A 24795-nucleotide genomic window follows, 5' to 3' on the forward strand; every position below is an offset into this window, starting at 1 on the left:
ACAAACATGATTCAAATATTAAATCTTCTTCCTCCGAATGGACATTCAAGTCCCAACGTTCAAGTCCACGATCTTCATCACCTCCTCCACCCAATAGAGCTGGTGACGCGATATTCCACAAGTATAATGAATTAATAAATTCTACAACAAATTTAACGACAGACGCCAAACAAATAATAGAGCCATTAGAAAAGCCATTCGATTTTTTTGACGACGAAGAGTTTGCTTTTGGAATTAATTTGTTAAAAAATAATGTAGCTTGTGTCGGCGAAAACATAACAAAGCTAATTCAAATGTGTAAGTAATCGGCTGTAGTATCCTTTTTCTTTTTTAATATTTTGTTTTGTAATATACGAAATAAGGTATAATACTTGGTGCACTGTAAGTACAAATCACGCAAAAATTCTTGTCTGCAATGAAGTTGTACCACGACGAATTGCATTGGTAAAATAGCCCCGCAGAAATTCGTTTTTGTACACTGTGTACAGGTTACAGCCATATTTTTCATTCAGAGGGTTAAAATTCCTAAAGATACCTGCAGTCCAAAGCAACCACGATCCAAACTCCATATCGGGCTCAGTAGTCAGTTATCCTAACATAGGTAAGTACTTACCTATGTAAGCACACGGGTTGACTCAAATATAACCTTCCTAAAATGGGGATGTCTGGTTATTGCAGGCTCTCTGATCCTCAGTTCCTGAACTTTTATATAAATGTCAAAGTGAAATAGTTTTCTGTCAGTGTCAACTGTTTTGCTTGACATCTGTCATTGTTAGTGAAAAATCGTGTTTTCAAATTTTTGTTTCCTTGATTTTATAATTCATGGAAAACATTAATAATTCTTAAAAGTTTCAAGTTTCTTACAAAGTTAAATCATGCCAGAGGTATCCCTTAAAGACACTATAATCACATCCCTTAACGGTTAGTAAATTTTAACATTTCTAACACATCCTTATTTACACGAAGTCGCTCATTACATAATTTTTGTTTTTAGTTATATTTAAATGGTTGACACGATTATTTAATTATAGATACCGGGTGCCCTAAATCTGAGAAGTGATTGGCCCCAGTTACATCAGTTTGGTCTTATTATTATATTCACAATGAAGCAAGATGATTTTATATTTGGTACCTCAAAAAAGTTTTGGTTTTGGCGTGTTTAAATTTAAAAGTTTATGTGTTTATATTGTCTCTAACAACCAACATTACTGTTTTATTTACTGTTAAAAATATAAAATGTATGCTTGTTATAGGACCTTTAATTTTTAGGAAAACTTGAAAATGTCTTTTCAAGTTTAATAATTAGATATTGCATGTGTTTGTTTTTGATTATACAGTGTAAGTACAATGTACTTCAGTACACCAGTGATTTTTTAAGTGTTTTAATCGTGAATAACACCATAACAGTTTTTTATAGTATTCCATATTAGTTAATATTCACAATTAAATATTATAGTTATGCTAATAACAAAATCATTTTAACATATTTATAGCCCAAGAGCCATGGCCAGAGAACGTCAAGTTGTTTCAACCATATGAGGTGGAGCAAATCCTGCTCCCGGATAATGCTAGCTGCTTGGCTGTACAGGCATTCCTAAAGGTTAGTCATTGAACATATATCTCCACTAATTATTATCAACTACTAGCAGATGTAATACTGCAGTTTGACCCAGTTTTTAGTTTCTGTTCCTGTGGAAACCATGGCTTAAATACAGCATACACACTCACTAATAATTTTTTTTTTATCTGATTGTGTAAGTGCCGTAGGCTCCTTAATGGAATTAATCCTGGGTGGTTTGGGCAAGCACAGAAGCATCGCCTAATGGGGCCTGAAGGCAGAAGCAGAGTAGATGGGCAGAACGACTCTCTAAGGGTATCTCCACTGAGACTCATACCTCAGCTTATAGGGCCATTCAGTCACTAATAATGTGACTGTCTATTCTCTAAAGTCATCATTATCTCCTTTTCCTAATGCCAATTAAGTGGAGTCAGCAATTTATGTCAATCTTCTCCATTTGTCTCTATTACTCATAATCCACTCCCTTTGCACACATGTCCTCTTACACATACTTACTCCAACTAAAATTAAAAAAATAAAATTTATAATGAATCAATTTAAGATATATGCCAGTGCAGATACCATGAAGTCATGGTATGTAGACAGAAGACCTCAGAACATTATCGTTGAATTGCATATAGACAATTGAGAACGTAATGAGAAGTTAATTATAATATTCTAAGGAATTCATAGATATTTTGAATATTATCTTCAGTTTAGCCTCTCTATAGATAGGCTCTGACTTGAGTTATATCTGCACCAACATATACTTTTTATCTGACTTCAAAAAAAGAGGAGGTTTCTCAATTCAACCGTACATAACTTCGTCATTTATGGACCAATTTTGATGATTCCTTTTATGATTATGTATATATTTTTACCATCAGATGTGTAACCTGCCCTTTGAAGTGGAGATGCGTTGGAATGCAGAGTTCATGTCACCGTCAGGCCGAGTCCCGTTCATCAAGTGCGGTGCTTTTGTAGTCTCAGAACTGGAACCTATAGTGCAGTTTGCAGCTAACAAGAATGTGTCGTTATGTGCAAGATTATCTACTGAGGAGAGAGCTGAGATGAGGGCGTACATGAGCCTTATTACTAATGTCTTGGTCAATGCTGAGGTATTTATTTGTTAAACTTAATAATTTTTTTATCAAATAAATTGCCCTATCATGGGGAAAGTGGTTGTCTAGTCCGTCGTCCTTTGTGGTCACTCAGCCCTAGTCAAATCATGTCATGTTTTAGCAAGGCAAAGGGAACCTTACCAAAACTTTAGATTGAGTCCTGCGAGAAAATTGAACTAACTAAAGTAACTAAAATACATTCTATGTTTATTAATTAATATGTTCATTATACTATGTTCGTAATGCTTAGGTATTTATTTGCTAAATTTAATTTTTTTTTTATCAAATAACTAGATGACGCCGCGCGGTTTTACCCACATAGTTCCCGTTCCCGTAGGAGTACGGGGATAATATCCAGCCTCTAGCATTCCTCGATAAATGGGCTATCTAACGCTGAACAAATTTTTCAAATCAAACCAGTAGTTTCTGAGATTAGCGCGTTCAATCAAACAAACAAACTCTTCGGCTTTATAATATTAGTATAGATTTGCACTTTCAGGGGGAAAGTGGTTGTCTAGTACAGTCCTAGTCAAGTCAACCCAAAGGGAACCTTACCGAAACTTTTGATAATCCTGTGAGAAAATCGAACAAACAAAGTAAAGTAAGCCTACTTGAAATAAATTATTTATGATGTTCCAGCTGTACATATCATGGGTAGACCAGGACACTTTCAACGCGGTGACGCGCGTCCGCAACTCCTCGGTGTACCCCTGGCCGCTGGGCTGGCTGCAGACGAGGTCCAAGCGCGCCAGCGTCATCAAGCGGCTCAAGGCGTTGCACTGGCACGACAAGACTTTGGACCAAGTTCTTGCTGATGTGAGTATTCCTTCATTGTCAAAGTTAAGATATGTACTACATCTTTCTGGTGTGCCGAAATGGTGGTGGTGATTCACAATAAAACAACAAGACTCTTGACCAAGTTCTGACTGATGTAAGTATTTTTTCAGTGCCATTCATCATCATAATCATCACAATCATATCCGCCGATGGACGTCCACTGCAGGACATAGGCCTTTTGTAGGGACATTCAAACATTACGATACGGAGCCAACTGCATACAGTAAATCCCTGCGACTTGCTTCATCGTCAGTCCACCTGGTGGTCGACTAACACACCATTCCAGCACCTTGGGACCCCAACGGCCATCGGCTCTTCGAAGTATGTGCCCCGCCACTTCAACTTCGCGACTCATTGAGCTATGTCGGTGACTTTCGTTCTTCTGCGGATCTCCTCATTTCTGATTCGATTACGCAGAAATACTCCGAGCATTGCTTGTTCCATCGCTCGCAGTGTGACTCTGAGTCTTCTTATAAAGCCCATAGTTAGCGACCAAGTCTCAGAATTGGCAACACGCACTGTTCGAAGTTTGTCTTTAGGCACTAAGGAATTTCAGACGAAAAGATATCGCCAAGTTTCCCGAATGCGGCCCAGCCGAGTTGGATTCGGCAATTCACATCTTTCTCGAAATCGGACCTTCCTAACTGGATCATATGTCAGTGCAATGCAATGCATTCAAAATGGACCTGAGTTCTCTTTCCTCCGAGAAAATTTTTAGTTTAAAATTCTTAGCCCGGAATTAAGTGTTATGCGGTAACGTGTTGTGCGGTAAATAAAAAAAATGACTTTATTATGATGTTTCCAGGTGGAACAGTGCTGCAACTCACTGAGTCAAAGGCTTGGAGACAGGGATTACTTCTTTGGCACGTAAGTTGTGTTTCTTTTTATTCTTGCCCTGCCCTGTATCAAAATTTGTTGCGGGACCCCACAGAACATAAAGCAGTTATTATATCCAATGGGGAATAGACAAGACTTATTACATAAGGACCTGCCTCGCTAGACGTAACTTTTCTATTAAAGTATATGATCTACGATCTAATGCGATTATAAAAACTATCTATAGAATTGCTGTTTCATAGTTGTAATCGTTTTCGTAGAAAAAACCGAAACGTTTCGTTTTTTTTTTAAATATACCTTTTCCTGTAGTTGAGCCTATCCAATGCAAACAAACAAATAATCAAATCTTTCCTCTTCATAATATTAGTTTAGATTACCTCATTCCATAGACCGACACCACTGGATGCGCTTATCTATGGCCACATGCGAGCGCTGCTCTCTGCCACGGGACCAAAAGCGGTTCTGATGATTAAACCGATCACCAGCGCTTTACTGCGACACTTGTTACGGATCTCTAATTTGACGCAAATGCAGCTTACTGTATGTTATGACAAGTATCAATTAGTAGCAAGTATCAATTAGAAATTTTATGACTAGTATCAGTTATGTAGTATAGCAAATATAAATTAAAAATAATATGATAAGTATCAATTGTGGCCAAGTTGTGTTTAAAAAAATAAGTATTAGTACCATATCATAAATCGTCGCTAAATCTGTCCTTAGTGAACATTTACTAACTTTAAACTAACTTTCAACTAAATTTCAACTTGTGCGTCAAGCGGTTTTTCATATTTCGTGACGTTATTAAATTATTTAGATAGTGGGTACTTTAGTTAAAAACCTTGTGCACACCACTAAATCTGTAGCATTGTATAAAAACTCATGGTTGCGCCTCACTCCATAGCCGTATAGGAAGAGTACCTAGTGATGCAGGGCTGTCAGCGCGACAAAGACGGTCGGAGCTGTGTGTGGACCATTAGTCGCGACAATATGTCGTTCAATAAAGACATCTTCGGTTCAGTTTTTTGAGCTAGTTTTTTTTTTAGAAAGGAAAGTTCATTTTTACATAGCTCGACCCAGGATCTCGTGATCCGAAGTCATATAGGCGACGGAAAGCCATGACTTTATAGCGTACTAGCGAACGGTCGTAACTTAGTCTAGTCATCCGTTAGACCTCCTTAATACGGCCCTGTCGCAAAATCTGTTCTTAGCGGACATTTACTAACTGTAAAGTACCTACCTCCTAAATAATAAGTTTGTGCGTTAAGCGATTTTCAATATTTAGCTTTTATATATTTAGATAGTGGCTACCTTACTTGAAAACCTTGTGCACCTCTGAACCTGTAGTATTGTATAAAATCTCATGGTAGCACTTCACTATAGCCGCAGGAAGAGTACCTAGTGACGCAGGGCTGTCAGCTGTGTTGTCGCCGCGTGTCGCCGGAGCGCGGCGCGCGACAAAGACGCTCGAAGCTGTGTGTGCGCAGCATTAGTCGCGACAATATGACGTTCAATAAAGATGTCTTTGGTTAATATCCATATATACAATTAAAATTATAATGTCACATTGTTGATTGCCCCCCATTGTTGATTCTCCCAAAACTGTTTGACCAATTTTGATGAAGTTTTATGTGTATATTCGGTAGGTCGGAATAGGTTTGTTATCTATTTTTCATATACCAAGTGATTAGGGTGGTTCAACCCAAATTTCTTTATTTTTTTGACATTTTTTAGTCGATTTGGCTTTAAAAAACATGCGAGTACAACCCTAAATTCCCTTTGATCCTTCTACCATAAACTCCTACAAATAATTTTTGCCGGTTCAACTATTAATAATGCTAAAGTCAGTCTGTAGTCTGTCTGTTGCTTTTTTCCAAATTTATAATCAAGAGATCAAATTTATAATCAGTATGCTTGAACAAAAAAATGCACGGAGGGATGAAAGTCATGTTACCAGAAGAAGTTGAAAAAAGTAGAAGGATATAAGATAAGAGAAAGGCCAAACAAGAGATGGCTGGAGTGTATGAAAGAGGAATTGGGTGTAAAGAGAGTGGATGATGAGTTGACTAGTAATAGAGACGAATGGAGAAGATTGACATATTATCCGACTTCTCTTAAGTAGGACAAAGTAAAAGAGATGATAAGATCATACTTATAGACGTTGAAAATTCGTATCACTACTTATTTAATATTAATATCTATACTAGTGATCCACTTATGATATCAGTAAATAAATTCTTTGATAAATCTAATAAAGAATTACATAAAAGCAGGTTTCAAACCGTTCGCCTCCAAGCAAATAATAATTATGGCGTCCAATGAGGGCAAAATCACGTGTCGATACGAAACGCCACAGCAGTACGTCATCACCGAAGACTACAACTTCATAATCGACATCATATACGAGATAATCGATAAAGTGAACGAGATAATCGAGAGATTGGACAAAAACGCTTTCGAAGTCATCTCGTATCCGAACGATCATTTCGAGAAGAAAATAAGCGATTATTTGGACACAATCGATGAGAATACAGACATCACTGGCTTGGATATCGGTGAGCAGGAGATACAGGTTATCGATGGTTTGATCGATAATATGATCGATGGTGATTTGGATAGTGATGCGACAGATACCGATAATTTGGAGTCTGTGCTTACAGATACGGAATGCGAGAAGGAAATATTCGTTGATACTAGGTAACAGAAAGCTAATTATTTCTCTAAATATAACTAACTAACCGACGTCCTGCGGCTTATATAGCTTGGCAAATTTGTTCGTAACACTCCCGATGGTCCGCGGGGGCCGGGGAGGGGGTAGCAATGCCCCGCGCGTACGACTTCATACCCGCGCAATCCTTCTAACTTGCCAAGCTATTACCCTTTTCTGTGAGAATACGGGGATAAAATGTATATCTTATGACATTTACAAATAACGTGGCTTTCTAGTGGTAAAAGAAATATCAACAAAATCGGTTGAGTAGGTTCAGAGATACCCCTACAATACTACAAACATTACTTCTTAATCTTAGTATAGATTATATTTACTGGATACTTACGGTAAAAGGTACTTTGTCTATTTTAGGATAATTTTTGCAGCTGTCGTCTCATGAAGATTGCTATTTTTTTCAGTAAATATTATGGATAATGTCCTAATGTCCTACAAACAAATGCCAATCTAATAAAAAACCTCAATAGCTTTACTTTTAAGTTACCAGACTCAATGACACATGGACATGGGTTCGAATCCCGTCCGTTGGAGTATTTGTATTGTAAAGTAAAGGGTATTAATGTCTGTTGTCTGAAAAACACGAAAAGCCCAACGGTACTATTCATTATTGTTACCGTCAACTAGGTATACCTAAATAAAACTATACTTAACTACAATATATATAAGTCAATTTGAAGAAAATCATTAATATTCATTAAATAAATTTTAGAGACCATAATGAGGAAAGAGATCATAACGATATTATGGAAAATACTATAGTATCTAAAGGCGATGATAATTCTACTCTTGGACGGTCAAAGTCCAAATCGTCACTTGGCTTATCCTCAGGTTTTTTGAATTTTTTTTAATGTTTTTGTTTTTATTTTTTTTATGTTTTTCTCCACCGTTGTGGCGTCGAAGAAAATCAAATATAGGTACTATTGGTATGTTATTTAGAATCTACATAGAATTTTTATTAACTTTTCTCATAAGTGCTGAAATGCTCTTTTTTATTATTTTTAATGGCATCAAAATCTCAATATGTTTTTCGATTCATTCACACGGCACACCACACAAGCAGTGTGAGTACGTCGTAGACAGAGAAGGAAATAGACAAGTGATAGGCATGCCATTGTAAGTCAAAAGATTGTCGATTTTGACATTCTAACACACTAAACGGAGTTATTTATTCACCAATAGGCATATACTACCTGATTACTTGTAAGTTGTAACTTCACGGTCACAGTATGTTTATCCGATCCGACCCAATCGGTTTTTTATTTATTTAAATAATTTACTAGGTTGTTATAAGTATCTACTAAATAAATGGTTGCCCGGCCAGTATTCGCGGAAAGAATATTTTGTCTGTGCGGTTCATGTCTGTAGAGTCCTTTTCATGAAATCTGAACAAAAATAATTGACAGCGCCTTACACAAATGACAATAAGACCGCCAATACCAATTAACAATGAGCGCTATTAAGACATGCGTCTGGGGGACTTCTTTCATGAAAAGGACTTTAAGTGTCCTAGCTACCTGCTGGGCAGTGTGAATAGACGACGTCTGTGGATGTCTGCCACGCTACTTGTCTGTGACGCACTGTGTCTGTAGATATAAACGGATCTTCTCATGCGCAATGTCAATGTCGTGCTTTTTCGTGCGTGCAGCCGGTTTCATCGATTTATAAAGTTACTACGCCATAATAATCATTAAAAATAATGCGTTCCTGTTGTAGACATTATTTGAATTTGAATATTCTATTAACCTCTTGACTCCTAAATGGACGACCGGTCGCCGATCGTATCCGTTACGTGACATGTAAAAAAATATAAAGTAAACTTAGGGCAATGGGCGAGCACAGTATCATGCTCCGCGCGATAGAGGAATATAAAGATTTTTTTAAATGGCTTACAACGGTAGATTAAAACCACATTCCCTGACTGAAAGAAAGAAAGAAAGAAAATATATTTATTACTACATTATGCCACACATCACAATTATTTAAGAATAATACCCTGCGATATGTGGCATAAACTAGAAAAAGGTCCTAGCTCAGCATATTGCTGTATGCTCCCCATAAACAAAGAACATACAGCGCTGATTTTCAGCTAGGCTAGGCTAGACTGTCGGCTTCTTCAACGCAGACGGGCTTTTCGATAAAATACTCGCGGGCAGCGAATGGTTAATAGTTTGATTTTGAAGCCCAAATAAATTTGCAGGTTCGTTTAGCACGTTCAAAATGCAAAGTAACGAAGAGATTAGCGTCGAGAGCTTGATAAAGCGCTTGCGTCGACACAACGCTGTGTACAACATACAGATAGACGATGTCGATTGAAATTGCGTATTCCAAGCGCTCAAGAACGATTTCATTATGTGACTATGTGCAAGAAATAGATATAACTAAATAAAATTTTTATTATTATTATTATTATTAAAAAAAAAATTTCATTAGACAAAAAATACCATTGCAATGTTTTAAGCATCTACAAACTTTTAACGGTACACCTAGATAAATGTCCTAGGTTTTATTATAATTTCTATGGCCAATGGCCATCCGTGATCGGAAAAATTAAATTTGGTCAGTTTTTGTTCAGTAATAATAAAAATTATATTTTTGTTTATGGATAAGTTTTCTTTTGGTTCTCAGATAACACTTTACTTTTTTAACTATAGAGATTTTATAATTTTATCTACTTCTTCAAAATTTACGATAACGCCATTTCTTTATTTTATTTTAAGTCTTTGGTTTACCGTAATGTGATTTATTTTAAGTATTTAATGTTGGAATAATTAATTATAAAAAATTATTAACAATTAGCAACTGTTTCGTAACTAAACCACACATTAAATACTGTACTAAGCTAAACAATATAAAAATCGGGGGGAAATGTACCTAATTCGTTATTTAGTAGGTGTTGCCCTTAATTACAAAGTACTTTGGTCTTTGGACCTTTTTTAATGCAAAGTTCTGACAGGTTTTGTAACGATAATTGAATTTTCTTTGATACAATAAATTGATGGTTTATTCGTTTTGAGTTTTATTTTACGCAGTATTTTGTAGAGTAGTAGTAGAGATAGTTTTAAAATCATAGTATCGGTTCATATAATGGAGCCATTTGCGATAGCTAATGGTATAATCAATTATTTGGTGTTAAAACGTATATACGTAAAAGTACATTTTTTTTTGTGTATGAGACCACAGATTAAAGAATAATAGGCAGACAGAGCGCACGGAATACGGAGATGTCTTAGCCGCTTCAAATACAAAATTCAAAAACGAACATTCTGGACTTTTAGTTTTGTGATTTTGAGGACGGTTTAATTTTTTTGTCTTGAAGTTTTTTTATAAGCGTATAATACCTACCTTAGTCAAACACCTTGTGCACGCCACTGCATATAGGAGAGGGGTTTTTAAGCTTAGATTATTTGGAGATGGGTTAGGGTGATAATGTTAAATTAACGGCCACTATAAGATGTTAATGATAGTGTGCAGAACCGATGGGATAACGTCCTCTCCGAGGCACGCGAATGTAATTATCCAACTCCGGGCTGAGAATTTTTATTGAAGACTAGCTGACGCCGCGCGGTTTCACCGGTGTGGTTCCCGTTCCCGTACAAATACGAGGAATATAGTTTATAACCTTTTCTCGATAAATGGGCTATCTAACACTGAAAGAATTTTTCAAATCGGAAACTCTTCAGCTTTATAATATTAGTATAGATAATATATTAGAAGAGAGAAAATATAGATAGATGGTCATTCCATGATTTGACACAGGATTTGAACCCAGGATGTCGTGATCCGGACTACACAAGCTGACCACGGGGCCGACGAGTAAGATCAGATTTATATTATAAATCGTGTGACCACAGAATTTTCATTTGATTTTCATGGGTTTTATTTTAATTATCAAGCCATAGATTATAAACCGCTGATAATTTGGGTCAGAACATAATGAGTGAGTCATGTTCGCTCACGTAGTGACAACACTATTTTTGGTTTAATAAAAAATGGTAACACAGGAAACGTCAATAGTGGTCGCAATATAGGTGTCAAAGGGTCGCAAGCGATCATAGCGAGGCAGGTCCCTATAATAATTCGTCTGAGATTTTGACAGAGGGGTAAAGTCTAGCGAAGCAGTTCCCTATACAATTTCCCTAAATAATTTGTCGGAGGTGTCTATGATAAAATTAACTCTAGGTACAAGCGATTTTTGTATTTTTTTTAAATCCACAGACCGACAGAACTAGACGCGCTGGTATTCGGCCACGTGTTCACAATCATCACGACGCGACTGCCTTGTCGCAAGCTGGCGGACACGGTGCGGCGACACGACACGTTAGTCGCGTTGGCCAAACGCATCGACGAGCAGTACTTCAAGCGGCCATAGCGCGAGGTGTTCAAGGACATCTCCACTGTGTTTCAGAGTCCTTGAATCTTTCTTCTAAACCCGACTAACCCTACAGTGACGTATTTTTTCTACTTATGGCTATAACGCACTAGCGGTTAGCCGCAGGGGCGGCGAACTGCGCGGCTAGCTGCTTATCCTTTATTTAATATGCAGCTTTGGCTGGTAGGAGGCTTCGGCCGTGACTAGCTACTACCCTACCTGCAAAAATTTCCCGCCAAGCGATTTAGTGTTCCGGTACGATGTTTTGTAGAAACCGAAAGGAGTGTGGATTTTTATCCTACTCCTAACACGTTAACCCGCTTCCATCTTACATTGCATCATCACTTACCACCAGGTGAGATTGTAGTTAAAGGATAACTTGTAAAGAATTAAAAAAAAACGGTCTGACAGGAGACCGACCATTTTTAATGGCTGGGCCAAGTTTTGATGAAGAAACCGTTACAGCGTTAAAATTAGTGTTATTTATTAAATAATAATATCAGTTTTAGGCTGGTTAAACTTCAGATTGATTGACAGTTGCATAATCAAGATATAGACGCTTGCCCATCAGCAAAAATAATCACAGTCGTTAATATTTTTTTGAAATGCGCGTTTTTGATGAAATTGTGCATTTTAGTATGCACGTGCATAAGTGATTGATGAATGATTTTTAATAAAATATAGAATATTTCGTCACAAATTTTTGTTCTTTGTTTTGTTGTGATGGGTCGTTGGTTGGTCTACATTTTTAGCGGTTAGTGCGAATCACAAGCGGTTGCACACTAAGTTTGAAATGCGGCTAACCGTGCGGTTAGCCGCCGTCGCGGTTTTTCACCAGTGCGATAAGCATCTGAACATTTTTTTTTGTAAAACGATTATTATGTAAGATTAACTCGAGTGCTTTTAATGTTAAAGGTGCAAACACTGTTTTTTTAAATAGTATACTTACTTACTTTATTTGTTAATAGATGGAAAACTATCAAAATGGCAAACAATCAGAGGGGTTCGACAAAGCTGCATTTTGTCTCCATTACTATTCAACCTATACTCCAAAGAAATCTTGACAAACTTTAATAAGTTTATACAACAAGGAATCATTATAAACGGAGTATGTGTAAATAGCATAAGATATGCCGATGACGCCGCCTGACGTTCCTCTTATTGTCGTCTTCAGGCCAACGCTATAGAGTTAAAGATTATCATTCTGACAAGTCGTATTTTTCTAGTAAAATATAGTATAACTTCAATTACAATTAATTATCTAAATAATAAAAATAATTGTTATTAACTTATTGCTGTAGAAACATCTTTTTCTGCGTTTTGATTCTTTTGTAGTTTTTTTTTCTCAAAGACTGCTGCTCCGAATTAAATACATACAGTTCAGAAATCATTTTTATTGTATAACTAAGTTAAAAGCGGTTTATTTTAGGTTTACCGAAAGAAATATTTGTTATTTCATATCACTCAGTCTAAGATCCGTATTAGAAAGGACCTTCACCCATTATGTTTATTGGATGAAATCACTTTTTATCAATTAAACGAATAGAAAGACTTCATCCATTAAACAGAGGGTGAGGGTCGTTTCTAATACTGATCTTCTACTAACAACTAATTTTGTAGGATTAGCCACTAAGCCAAAAGACAATGATATCATTGTTATCACGTTTTAAGATTGTACAGCACAAAATAATATAAATAGCAGTGACATAGTTGTTTAATAGCATTCAGTACATATCTAGATAATAATAAGAAGATATAAAATTATTTGTTGATTTATAATGAGTTTTTAACCGACTTCAAAAAAAGGAGGAGGTTTCTCAATTCGACCGTATATATATTTTTTATGACTTCAAGCTGTCTTAGACAACGCTTACGTATTAAGATTTTTTTTGCTATCGTTAATTTTAAACAGCTTATTTTATTTTGATTAATAGTTTGTACTTTGTTATTAGAAACGGTGTTTTATGTTAAATCTATTGTCCTCTTTGTGGCAAGTTGTTGTAAGTATTACATAATAATTATGTTAATTAAGCAAGTCTTATTCAAGCATCGAAAGTAAGTTTGTGCACTAGAAAGAGTGGAGGATGTCTACTTGTATACTGCTGTGCACTAACTAGGTAGTGAGTGTGTCTAGACTAGTCTTGGTACGAATAATTGAAATAAATAGGTAGATATGATTTTTTCCATGTTGTACTTTTATGTAAGGTTTATCGATATTTTATTTAGTATAAGTTTAACATGCTTAAAATGTGTGGGTACCTATTGTCAATTTTTAAAGATATGTTTGTCATTAGGTACTCTAACTGGTAGGTGTGTTTTTTCCCTGGGATAGATTATAGCGTTTGAATGTGTCCGAATAGTTTCAAAATTTGATCGGAGAATCGAATTGCTTCAGCAATTTCATGTGAGTAGTAGCTATTTGTCCATTTCAACGTTTTTGTTTTTCAAAGTTTCAAGTAATGAACTCTTAAAAATAGTGTCATCCTTTCTAAACGGAATCATCAACAAGGGATACATGACTTTTAATTTTGCCAATTTTGTTCAGCTACCTACTAAACATTTTCTAAGATCCGTATTAGAAACGACCTTCACCCATCTGTTTAATGGATGAATAGTGTTGTATAATTTCTTGGCTAAACTATTGTTAACCAACATTAATAATAGTTTGGCCAGGAGTTTTTGAGGCAAGCTACTAACACTAAAACAGTTTTTATCCATTAAACACACCCATCTGCTAATAGGTTGTTTCATAAACTCCTGGCCAAACTATCATTAATGTTGGTTAATAATAGTTTGGCCAAGAAATTATAAATCACTTTTCATCTATTAAACAGATGGGTGAAGGTCGATTCTTATTCGGATCTTCTACAAACAGGATTCCTCGTTAATTTAAAAAAAACCATGGATTTTTCTGCATTATCTATGGTTTTATATATCCCATAGATGAAAGTTACGTTTCTTGCTAAAGTGTTTTCAGATAGCATGGGTACGGTGTCAGTCGCCTGTATGACGTTCATACTACGTACTATTATCCTGAAGAGTGAACTGTCACCCGCACCATCCTACATGAAACGAACTGTAGCTTAGCAAGTGGCCCTGATTTTGATATTGCACAGATTGAATGTAGCAGGAGTAAGTAGTTTTTTTTGGACGTTTATTTATAAATTTAAATTCATACACAAGACGGTTCTTTTCACCACTACCCTCATTACGAGGCGAAAAACAAGTACATTTTTAATACTTATATTTGGGTTCTAGGATTTTTGAGATGACGTATTTATGTAATGACAGTAGTTTAGTGTGATTGTATGTTATTTAATTCGTTACTTGGTACTTAAATAATTTGAACGACTTTTGTTTTATACATAACCTATAGACTTTACTGTTAAAATCGTTCTATTGTTTTTACCAATGTTGCCTTGTTACGCATTTCCTTGGTACAAACTGGTATTTGTCAGCATTTTGTTAAATTATGAACATCCATATTTTGATTATTTTCTATTAGAATTTAGTTATGAAAATATACATATTATTAAAAAATAGTAATCAATTTACTTTTATTTCTACGGTATACCTGGGTTCCTGAGCGTTGTATTCTCCTTTCTACATCAACGGGTACGCCTTGATTCCTTAAGTGTCTCGAATACTTATGGGTTTTTTGCTGAATATGAGACCGTAGACCTGAGTATCTGGTTTAAATTTCAACTTGATATTAACACGGCCTGCGTGGCGCAGTGGATTTACAAAACGGAGGTCCTGGGTTCTAACCCGATTGAGGTTTTCTTAATTGGTCCCGGTCTGGCTGGTGGGAGGCTTCGGCCATGGTTACCATTCTACCGGCAAACACGTACCGCCAAACGATTTAGCATTCCGGTACTGTCGTGTAGAAACCGAAAGGATTAATTGTGGATTTCATCCTACTTCAAACAAGTTAGCCCGCTTCCATCTTAGATTGAATCATCACTTACCATCAGGTGACACTGTAGTCAACAGCTAATTTGTAGATTTGATTATCATAAATGATCAGGGTATCAGGTGAACAAAAACGACAACTACTTAGTGTCTATATTTATTTGGTTTGCATCACAAAACATCGCAAGGTACCAACCAGTCATTCGTACATCTATACCACCCATAGATAATAATTAAAAAGTAAACCTTACCACTAACAATTTTCATATACACCCCACAGGTGGCAACACAAGCCTATCCACAGAAAAAAATAAATAAGTTACACCACTTTTTTTACATAATTCTCATTTTACCATTTTTTTTACGACACACAACACAACTTAATAACCACAGACAACGAGGGCACATTTAATAGGTATTCATTATATATATATTTATTTCGTGTGCGTTAAAAATTGCCGCCATTTTGAATTTTTAACACTCAGACAAACATGGCGCGTTGTAGTTCTACGATATAGGTGGGCTTCTAGAACCTTATGGCGGTTTATGGGAAGATGTTTAGATTCTTCTGGTCTGGTGGATGATCATCTGGCGAACGCTGAAGGTGGACAGGCCGAGACCGATGGCTGCAAGGGCGAGGGCAGACCTGGTCATCATTTTTTCACGATTCGCAGGCTGTGGACAAAGGAACAGATTAATAGCTATACAATAGACTAGCACAGCCACCCCATAGCTTTACCTGAGTACTACCCATTCTATGGGAAATATGGGGATAAAAAATTAATTCAGAATCTATATACTTATGATATGATAGCCCAGTGGATATGATTTCTGCCTTCGATTGGGAGGGTGTGGGTTCGAATTGGGTCCGAGGCATGTACCTCCAACTTTTCAGTTGTGTGCATTTTAAGAAATTAAATATCACGTATCTCAAACGGTGAAGGAAAAACATCGTGAGGAAACCTGCATACGAATACTTGAGAATTTTCTTAATTCTCTACGTGTGTGAAGTCTGCCAATAAATAAATAAATAAATATTGATTTTGAATCTTTTCCTACCAAACTCTTATTGGCCTGTAGAACTGTAACTATTATATTATCTCAACAGTGTCAGTTTCAAATTCACCTCTCTTTATTGATATAAAAATCTTTGGTACTAAAGATAGAGAGAAATAGAGATGAATTCGAAGCTCACGCTGTCAAATTATAAAAACACTAGCTGACTAGCTGGTTTCCGTTCGTAGGAGTACAGGGATAATATATAGCCTATAGCCTTCCTCCATAAATGGGCTATCTAACACTGAAAGAATTTTGCAAATCGGACCAGTAGTTCCTGAGATTAGCGCATACAAACAAACAAACTCTTCAGCTTTATAATATTAGCATAGATTGTTAGAGAATAGCGCTACAAGCGAGCCATTTTATAAAAAAAAAACTCATGTAATGCAAAAAAAAATATAACTAATAAGAAAATCTGTTGTCATGATAATTTATCACACTGAAAAGAATATTTTTAAAGCACGAAATTTCCAAAATGCCGCGCAATACCGGCGCCTAATGTCTTTATAACAATTCGCAAACTGTAGCGCAATCAATTTGCCGCCCACGTGGCCGGTCATGTGAACTGTCGCGCAGTTGTACTTCTATAGTTACTTGTTCTGTGGCTATTTTTAATCTGCAGTTCATAACGCCATTTTGGCTGTCGTTCAAAAATGTTTAATCCCTATTCCCGGCTTTGGAGTAAACAACAAAAAAACAGTTGCAAGCGCTTTTGTGGAATTTCTGGACGCAAAGTCACCATTTAAGCAGTCTCGTTGATCCAGTAGTTATCCTACAATCCTACATGGCTTCAGATCATGCGTTCGTTTTATTCATGGGTTCGTTTTAATCCGATGTCTAGGATTTCTTAAAAAACTTAATTTAAAAATTATGTATTTTTTCAAAGGACAATGGTCTGGTGTTTGTTGATAGAATTCATAAGCGTCTACTAATGTAAACTATTACAGTTTGTAGAAAATAATTTATTTAATTTTATGAAACAGAGCAAAAGGTCTAATTAAGTCTAAAAACTAAAATATATTCACATCAATTACATTTAAATAATTGAGTATGGCAACCATACTATTTATACGAATATTGCATATATCGGACAACTAGGGACGCGCACGATACCGAAAAGCCAGTATCGAATCGAATAAAATATCGTCATTGAACTACACGTATTCAATGACATCAGTTTAATTTCAGTAAAACAAACATATAAACTAATATTTATGACGAATTAACATAATTATTTTGAAATATATATAAAATATTTTGATTTTCAAACAAGAAATAGTAATTAATTTAAATGCAATAGGTACACCTATTTAATTTAAATTACTTATTTCTAATCATGACAAAATACTGCTAAAGTTCACTCTGACTTGGCGGCATTTTACATTTAAGTAATAAAATAACCAAAATGTAATAGTCAAACATGTTAATAACAATTATTAACAACAGTAAGCCATATGATACATTTTAATAATCAAAGGAAAGGAACAAGTGTTTACAAACGTATTTATTGTTTAAGTATGTTCGACATGATTTTAAATAAAAGTAAAAATAGTAAGTAATTTCCTGAAGATTACTTATTGATTACAAAAATAACAGTATCGAAAGGAGATCGATAATCATTAATCGATACAATAAAGTATCGATACTTTTACGTGTTCCTATGACAAGTCATGCACTAACAATTCAACTGTGAACTGTCAGTCAGTTGTCACATCGCGTCGTAATTTCGTTGTTTGCGTACTTAAGCGTCTTGTAAATCTTGTTGCATTTTTCCGATACTTATCAAATGATTTTCTGTACCTACACTCTTTTTTAACGACCGCTTATGTTTATGGACACCGATTCTCCCGCTAAACTACTGACTTAAAACACTATTGTATTAAATTCCACGTTGGTTTTTAGATTTAATTATATTCATTTTTATAAAATATGTATATTATCCATGTCTAAGAGAAAAATGGGGATCAAACCTACTTTTTATGTTCTTCGATCGAACCCAAATACCCGGCTTCATAATCGTGGAATAATTAAGACTTCAATTTAAAAAGTAGGGCTCTATTCGTTGTTGGCAAAACATAACCTCTAAAACTTCAAACATAAATATCTCGAATTCCAGACTTCACATAATATTAAACCAAAAGAATAAATTGTTAAGAAAATTATTATCTATCATTTTATATTTTTTTCATTCATAGACGCTTAAAAAAAATGTCAGCAAAAATTTGTTTGGAAATAGACCATTGTCCTTTCCGAACGTCAAATACGCTGTCATCCATTTTGTGACATAACAAAGTTACTTGATGAACTACTAAACGTCATAATTATCGTTAATGCTAACTAGTATTTTTGTCAAACGTTCCGCATGTTAGGGATTCGTTATAGTGACGTCATGAAACAGTTGATATATAGACCATAGACGTTTTGGCTTGTATTGTCTAAAACATATATATTAACGAAAACTTTCAATGACATCTCAAAAAAACATGAAAAAAAAAACATTTTCAATCCAGTAGAACGATAATGAACAATTGAAGACTATTTAAAAAGTGTCAACTAGCCTATTACAAAACAAATTGACCGATGCTTGCAAATATTGTCAAGGAAAAATGTCTTAAATACATCAATGACCAGGAAAAATGATCACGGAAAATAAGTGTCACTTAGGAATATTTGTCGAATTGCGTGGCATTTTCATATTACAGATATTAATATATTTTTATTCAACTGTCAGTCTATGTATGTATGTTTTTATGTTCCATTATAGCGCCTAAACATTCAGTACTTTTACCGGTTTTAATTTAAAATATTCGTACTAATGCCGAGTGATATAGGCTATTTAATTTTTTAAAAAATTTTTAAACCTCAGATTATAACCTAGAAAAAAAAAGTTAAAGTCATCACGTGTTTGGTATAAAAAGAAAGGTCTTGGCTATATAACCTATATCTTTAAAAAATTTTAATAAAAAAAATTCAACCGACTTCCAACTCTAAAATTAACCTAAACTAAAAAGCAAAAAATAACATCTTACCTATGTGCTACCTTCTGATCAGTTTGAAGGCGGTGCCAAGCCAGTGATGTTTTAATTCAAGCCATTTAAATTACACAATTTCTGTGGTTCTTTCAGAAACGGCTTTAATTAAAACATGACACTGGATTGGCACCGCCTTCAAACTGATCAGAAGGTAGCACATAGGTAAGATGTTATTTTTTGCTTTTTAGTTTAGGTTAATTTTAGAGTTGGAAGTCGGTTGAATTTTTTTTATTAAAATTTTTATTTTTTAATTTTTAGTGTTAGCACACCTAACTGAGTGTGAACAAAAATTAATGAGCAATTAGTTGAAACGTTATTTTCTTATGATAAGTATCTAAGTCCTACAATCCCAATTTTAAAAATACTACCTTAACTCATGTACAAAATTTCACTCCCCCTTTATCCACACGTAATATGAATATTCAGAAAAACGTGAAAGGTGACTGTCCTCTGTCTTCATCACCAGACCCCCTATGCAGTCACAATCCATATGGGTGGAAAGTTCTCATCAATACAAAATTATCAAGTCAAAACACAAGGTAGCTACTGTGAAACGTCGAGGAGTTCCCTTAACTATTCTTCGTCTTCATCACCAGACCTCTAATACAGTCACAACCCATCTAGGTGGAAAGTTCTCATCAATACAAATTTATCAAGTCCAAACACAAGGTAGCTACTGTGAACCGTCGAGGAGTTCTCTTCACTGTCCTTTGTCTTCATCATCAGACCCTTAATACAGTCACAACCCATCTAGGTGGAAAGTTCTCATCAATACAAATAAATCAAGCCCAAACAAAAGGTACCTGCTGTAAATCGTTGACGAGTTCCATCGTCTGTGTATCAGCTCCATCATCAGACCAACTCCAGACCTTCATAAAATTGTAGTGGTTCAAAATACCTTATGGAAACACTAACAAACGCACTAGCCGTCCCTACAATTTTTGAAAGTTCCTCTCGATTTCTCCAAGATGCCAACATCAGATCCTGACATGAAAAAAATGGGACCACCCTGAAATCAAACCCTTCAAAACAAAAAAAGAATTTTCAAAATCGGTCCACAAATGACGGAATTATCGCTGGACATACATAAAAAAAAAAAAAAAAAAAAAAAAACATACATACAGCCGAACGTAGAACCTCCTCCTTTTTGGAAGTCGGTTAAAAATACACTGTCTGTGGTTATGATGATGGTATACAGTGAGTGCGACCGTGACTCTCGATCTCTCTCAATTTACATATGAATTATTTACTTGTTTCTTTCTTTTTAGACCCCTTTTTACATAATCGGGTTATAGTTTTTGAACGTTATTTTAATTTATGTTTTAGGGATAGCACATAACAAATTTCCGCGGAATTTGCACTTACGCTATTTTATGAATAACGGAGTATATTCTCCGCGTCCAAAATATAAGAATTTAATTACCCAACATTAGGTGCCAATTATTATGTAATTAGTCTTTGCAAAATTATATTCTTGTACAGTTGCCAATTAATTGTGAAGTAAAAGTGGGAAAGTTGCCCTGCCCAAAAGCACAGATAAAAAACAAATAGTCAAAATAGTCAATGTCGAATTTCTAAACATTACAAGTGACTTTATTAGATAATTAACAACATAAATTATGTATACATATTTATGAAACAAAATCGTTGTTGGTAATTTTATTGCAATAGTTATAATACAAATTATACTAAAATATTATTCAAATTATTCAAAATATGGGGCATTTCACGCCAAACCGACAACGAAAAAAAAGTGAGGTCTTGAAATTTGTTTATATTCTGGTGGTTTGTAGTTCTAGTAGACGTATATACGTGAGCCAATTTTTTTTTCGTGCAAGGCATACTTGCCGAGTTATGAGCTTCTAAAGAATTGAAAAAATTTGAGAAGGGTCATTTTCAACTGTTGTTTTTCGAATCATTGAGTCTGTAATTAAATTAAAATAAAATGGTTTCAAATACTCAAAAACACGTTCTTTTTGAATTTGAAGCCGAATTTGAGTTTTTATTTTTTTTTAGCATAGAAAACCGGAAGTGAAAATTTCAAATTGAATTTTCAAAAAGTTCGACATAATTTTTTTTCAAAATTTTAACTTCAAATTAAAGCTTCAAGCTCATTAATAATCCACAGAAAATTTTAGAACGTGATCTCAATTACTTTAGGAGTTCTAATAAATAGAGTACCAACAGATCGCACGGAACGCCCTATTCAGCGCTGCCTTAGGTGGGTTGGTATTACACAATGCTGCAATATAGGTGTTTATTGCTATTCCTAGCTGATCAAAATAGTTTAATATATTAAAATATAATATTTACATGCATTTAATTGATCTGCACCAGGAGCACGGGCGTCCCAAATTTGACCCGTTTCGATATTTTTCACATGTTCTAGTAATTTTTTGTGACTTATAATGCAAGGAGTTGAATATTTGAAAACTTTAATTGGAATAGATTACTATATTTATCTCTGATCAACTCTTAAGTGCGGTTGGGTCTTTTTTGACCCAGTCATGGATGACGAACTTTATATAACTTTAAATAATTTCTAAGTAAGTCGCAATTTTGCGTAATCATGCACCTTATGCGAATGTTGACATTTGCGGGGAAGCAATGAAGGTGGAACTGGTGGGTGACGTGGTATGACTTAATATAAAAAAAGTGCAAGCGCTTATGTTTATTAACACGAAACCAAAAAAACAGATCAGATTGTAGTAAAAAGACTTAAACACAAACAACCTTTTTTAACTTACTTAAAAGTGAATGAGTTCACTTCGTCTCCCTCAAAAAAAAAGAAAGGTTTTCCTTTGTTGAAAAGGTAGGTCTGAGGAACAAACTTACCCGTTGTCAGGTAAAGTCTTTTTGAACATTTAACAAATCGTATGTAAATCGGCAATAAAAGATCTTGCAATAAATAACATCAACTGAGTTTTCGTTTGCTGATAATTAACCGTAAGTTTGTTCCACCGTAGCGCCTAAAGTACTATCCCGAAAAAATGAGGTGTCAAAAGATTTGTAATAATTCAAATAGAGACATAGGCTATATAAATTTTATAAAAAAATTATATGACGGAATTTAAACCTTATACCATTTTCTTACCTCGAAAAAAAAATAAACCGTGATAATCACTGTGTGTTTGGTATCAAACAAAAGGTCTTGGCAAGCACATTACAAATATGTATGTATATCATATTATTTAAGTCAGAATGTATCTTTAAAATGCGATCGTAAAGCTTAGGTGGTCCAGTCGTTTCATAGCATAATGCGACAATGTAGGTACTCGTAGGTACTAGCAGATATTGCAAGGCTAGGCTCAGTCAGGTAACGGAAAAGTATTAAATAAAAACTTTAAAAACTATAACCCGACTAAGAACGAAACAAGAAAATATTTCAGATTGAAATAGACAAATGTTTAGGAACAAAAAGAATATATCAATAAATAAATAAGTAGTCAAATGTTTACCACGTTATATAGCAAAAATAATGCTTTTACTTTTTGACACATGGAATATTTCCATTTGTCAGTTTCTTTCATTCATTTACACTAAAGCTTGCAAAAGTGACGCTTATTTTTAAATAAGGTCATAAAACAGATCTAGGGAACTAACACACACACTCACACACACACACACATACACACAAAAATAGACCTATTACTGTGTTGCTATCAAAAGTTCTTGAAAGAATATTGTACAACAAGAATATTGTACATATTGTAGGCTACAAGAAAATCTTAATTCAATAAATTTTAGTTTTCACCGCGACAACATTTTTTACTGCAGCTTATAACTGAAATTAAAAACTCTCTCTACCTTGTCACTAAAATAAAGTAATATTTATGACAAAAACATATAACTTTTGGTATTTTTATTGATTTAAAAAAGGCCTTTAATACTGTGAGCCTTGTATTCCTATTAAAAATCTTGCAACAGTTTGAATAAATTTTAGTTTTTGCCCTGATAATGTTTCAATCGTATCCAACCAACAGGACACAAATAATTAATTTAAGAAATATCGGAGCAACGGTTTTTTTTTATTATTATTCTTTACAAGTTAGCCTTGACTACAATCTCACCTGATGGTAAGTGATGATGCAGTCTAAGATGGAAGCGGGCTAACTAGTTAGGAGGAGGAATGAAAATCCACACCCCTTTTGGTTTGTACACGACATCGTGCCGGAACGCTAAATCGTTACCCCAAAGAAAACCTAAAATATATAACCTAAAATATATCAATTTATAAGAAGTACCTAGCGGTACTTCTTTGGCGGTAGGGTGCTAACTAGCCACGGCGAAAGCCTCCCAGCCAGACCTGGATCAATTAAGAAAATCTCGATCGGCCCAGCCGGGGGTCGAACCCAGGATCTCCGTTTTCTAAATCCACCGCGCATACCACTGCGCCACGGAGGCCTTCTGTGACATGTGGCGTTCCACAGGTTTCTATTTCAGGCGCGTTACTGTTTCTAGTTCATATAAACAACATTCAATAATAAGAAATACATAATAATTTATCACTTTATACAGAAGATTTTACACTTTATACTGTTTGTTTTATTTTGGGACATATATTGTAAATCTCATTAAACAAGGACAAGAAAATTTATATTCTTCGTCTGTATGGTTTCAATATAATCTATTAACGATAAGTATCAAAAATATCCTACACTAGCTGATGCCGCGCGGTTTCATCAGCGTGGTTTCCGTTCCCGTAGGAATACGGGAATAATATATAACCTATACCTAACCTAACCTAACCTCTCTCCTCCAGACAACCCACATTTTCAAGTTAAAGATATAAATATACGGATTAAACATGCTATAAAACTTACCTTGAAAAATCCATAACCAATAACCACTAAATTAAAACTCGCACAAATAAATTACGGCACACGATGACAAACCACGTATTCAAACAGTGAACAAGTAACTGTAAAAGCGTAAATATTTTTTTAAAACTACCCCCTTTTTTGTTTAGAATTTATTTTCTCACTTGATCTTTTTATATAACGATAGTAAAAAGTGGGTTAATTAACTAAAGGCGATTAAATCATAAAGTCTTAGAATTTAAGGACAGTTCTTTCCCGTGGTTCTGTCAGAAACGGCTTTAATTAATACGTCACTGGCACTTGGCACCGCCTTCAATGTGATCAGAAAGTAGCACATACGATGTTATTTTCCGCTTTTCAGTTTTTTTTGTAATTTTGAACTAGGTTATTTTTTTTTTGTTAAAAGCATTTTATTTTTCTGTGTTTAGTGTGTCTTAGCATAGTGAACAAAAGCGCTACAGTACGGGCAATTTCGTTATTTTCATTTTAACACGAAAAAAACAATAAATAAATAAATGGGAA

At 34.9% G+C, this 24795-nt stretch overlaps 1 protein-coding gene across 4 annotated transcripts; it reads left to right on the plus strand.

The window, feature by feature from the left end:
- The first annotated feature begins 745 nt into the window (after positions 1-745).
- LOC112052992 (metaxin-2) lies at positions 746-14996 on the plus strand. Of its 4 annotated transcripts, XR_002887346.2 has the most exons (7): positions 747-921; positions 1494-1600; positions 2446-2676; positions 3319-3495; positions 4322-4383; positions 11297-11525; positions 12419-14996. XR_002887346.2 is itself a non-coding variant. In XM_024092246.2 (6 exons), the coding sequence occupies exons 1-6, from the start codon at positions 876-878 to the stop codon at positions 9286-9288; spliced, it is 633 nt and encodes a 210-aa protein (XP_023948014.1). In that variant the 5' UTR covers positions 746-875; the 3' UTR covers positions 9289-9432. The 4 variants fall into 4 exon arrangements, 3 of the variants coding, with proteins under 3 accessions (XP_023948014.1, XP_052742788.1, XP_023948011.1); XM_024092246.2 differs by lacking the exons at positions 11297-11525; positions 12419-14996 and adding an exon at positions 9279-9432 and having other exon boundaries at positions 746-921; XM_052886828.1 differs by lacking the exons at positions 11297-11525; positions 12419-14996 and adding an exon at positions 5737-5880 and having other exon boundaries at positions 746-921.
- Positions 14997-24795: the final 9799 nt, after the last annotated feature.

Source organism: Bicyclus anynana, chromosome 18 (assembly GCF_947172395.1).
Source record: "Bicyclus anynana chromosome 18, ilBicAnyn1.1, whole genome shotgun sequence".
Lineage (NCBI taxonomy): Eukaryota > Metazoa > Arthropoda > Insecta > Lepidoptera > Nymphalidae > Bicyclus > Bicyclus anynana.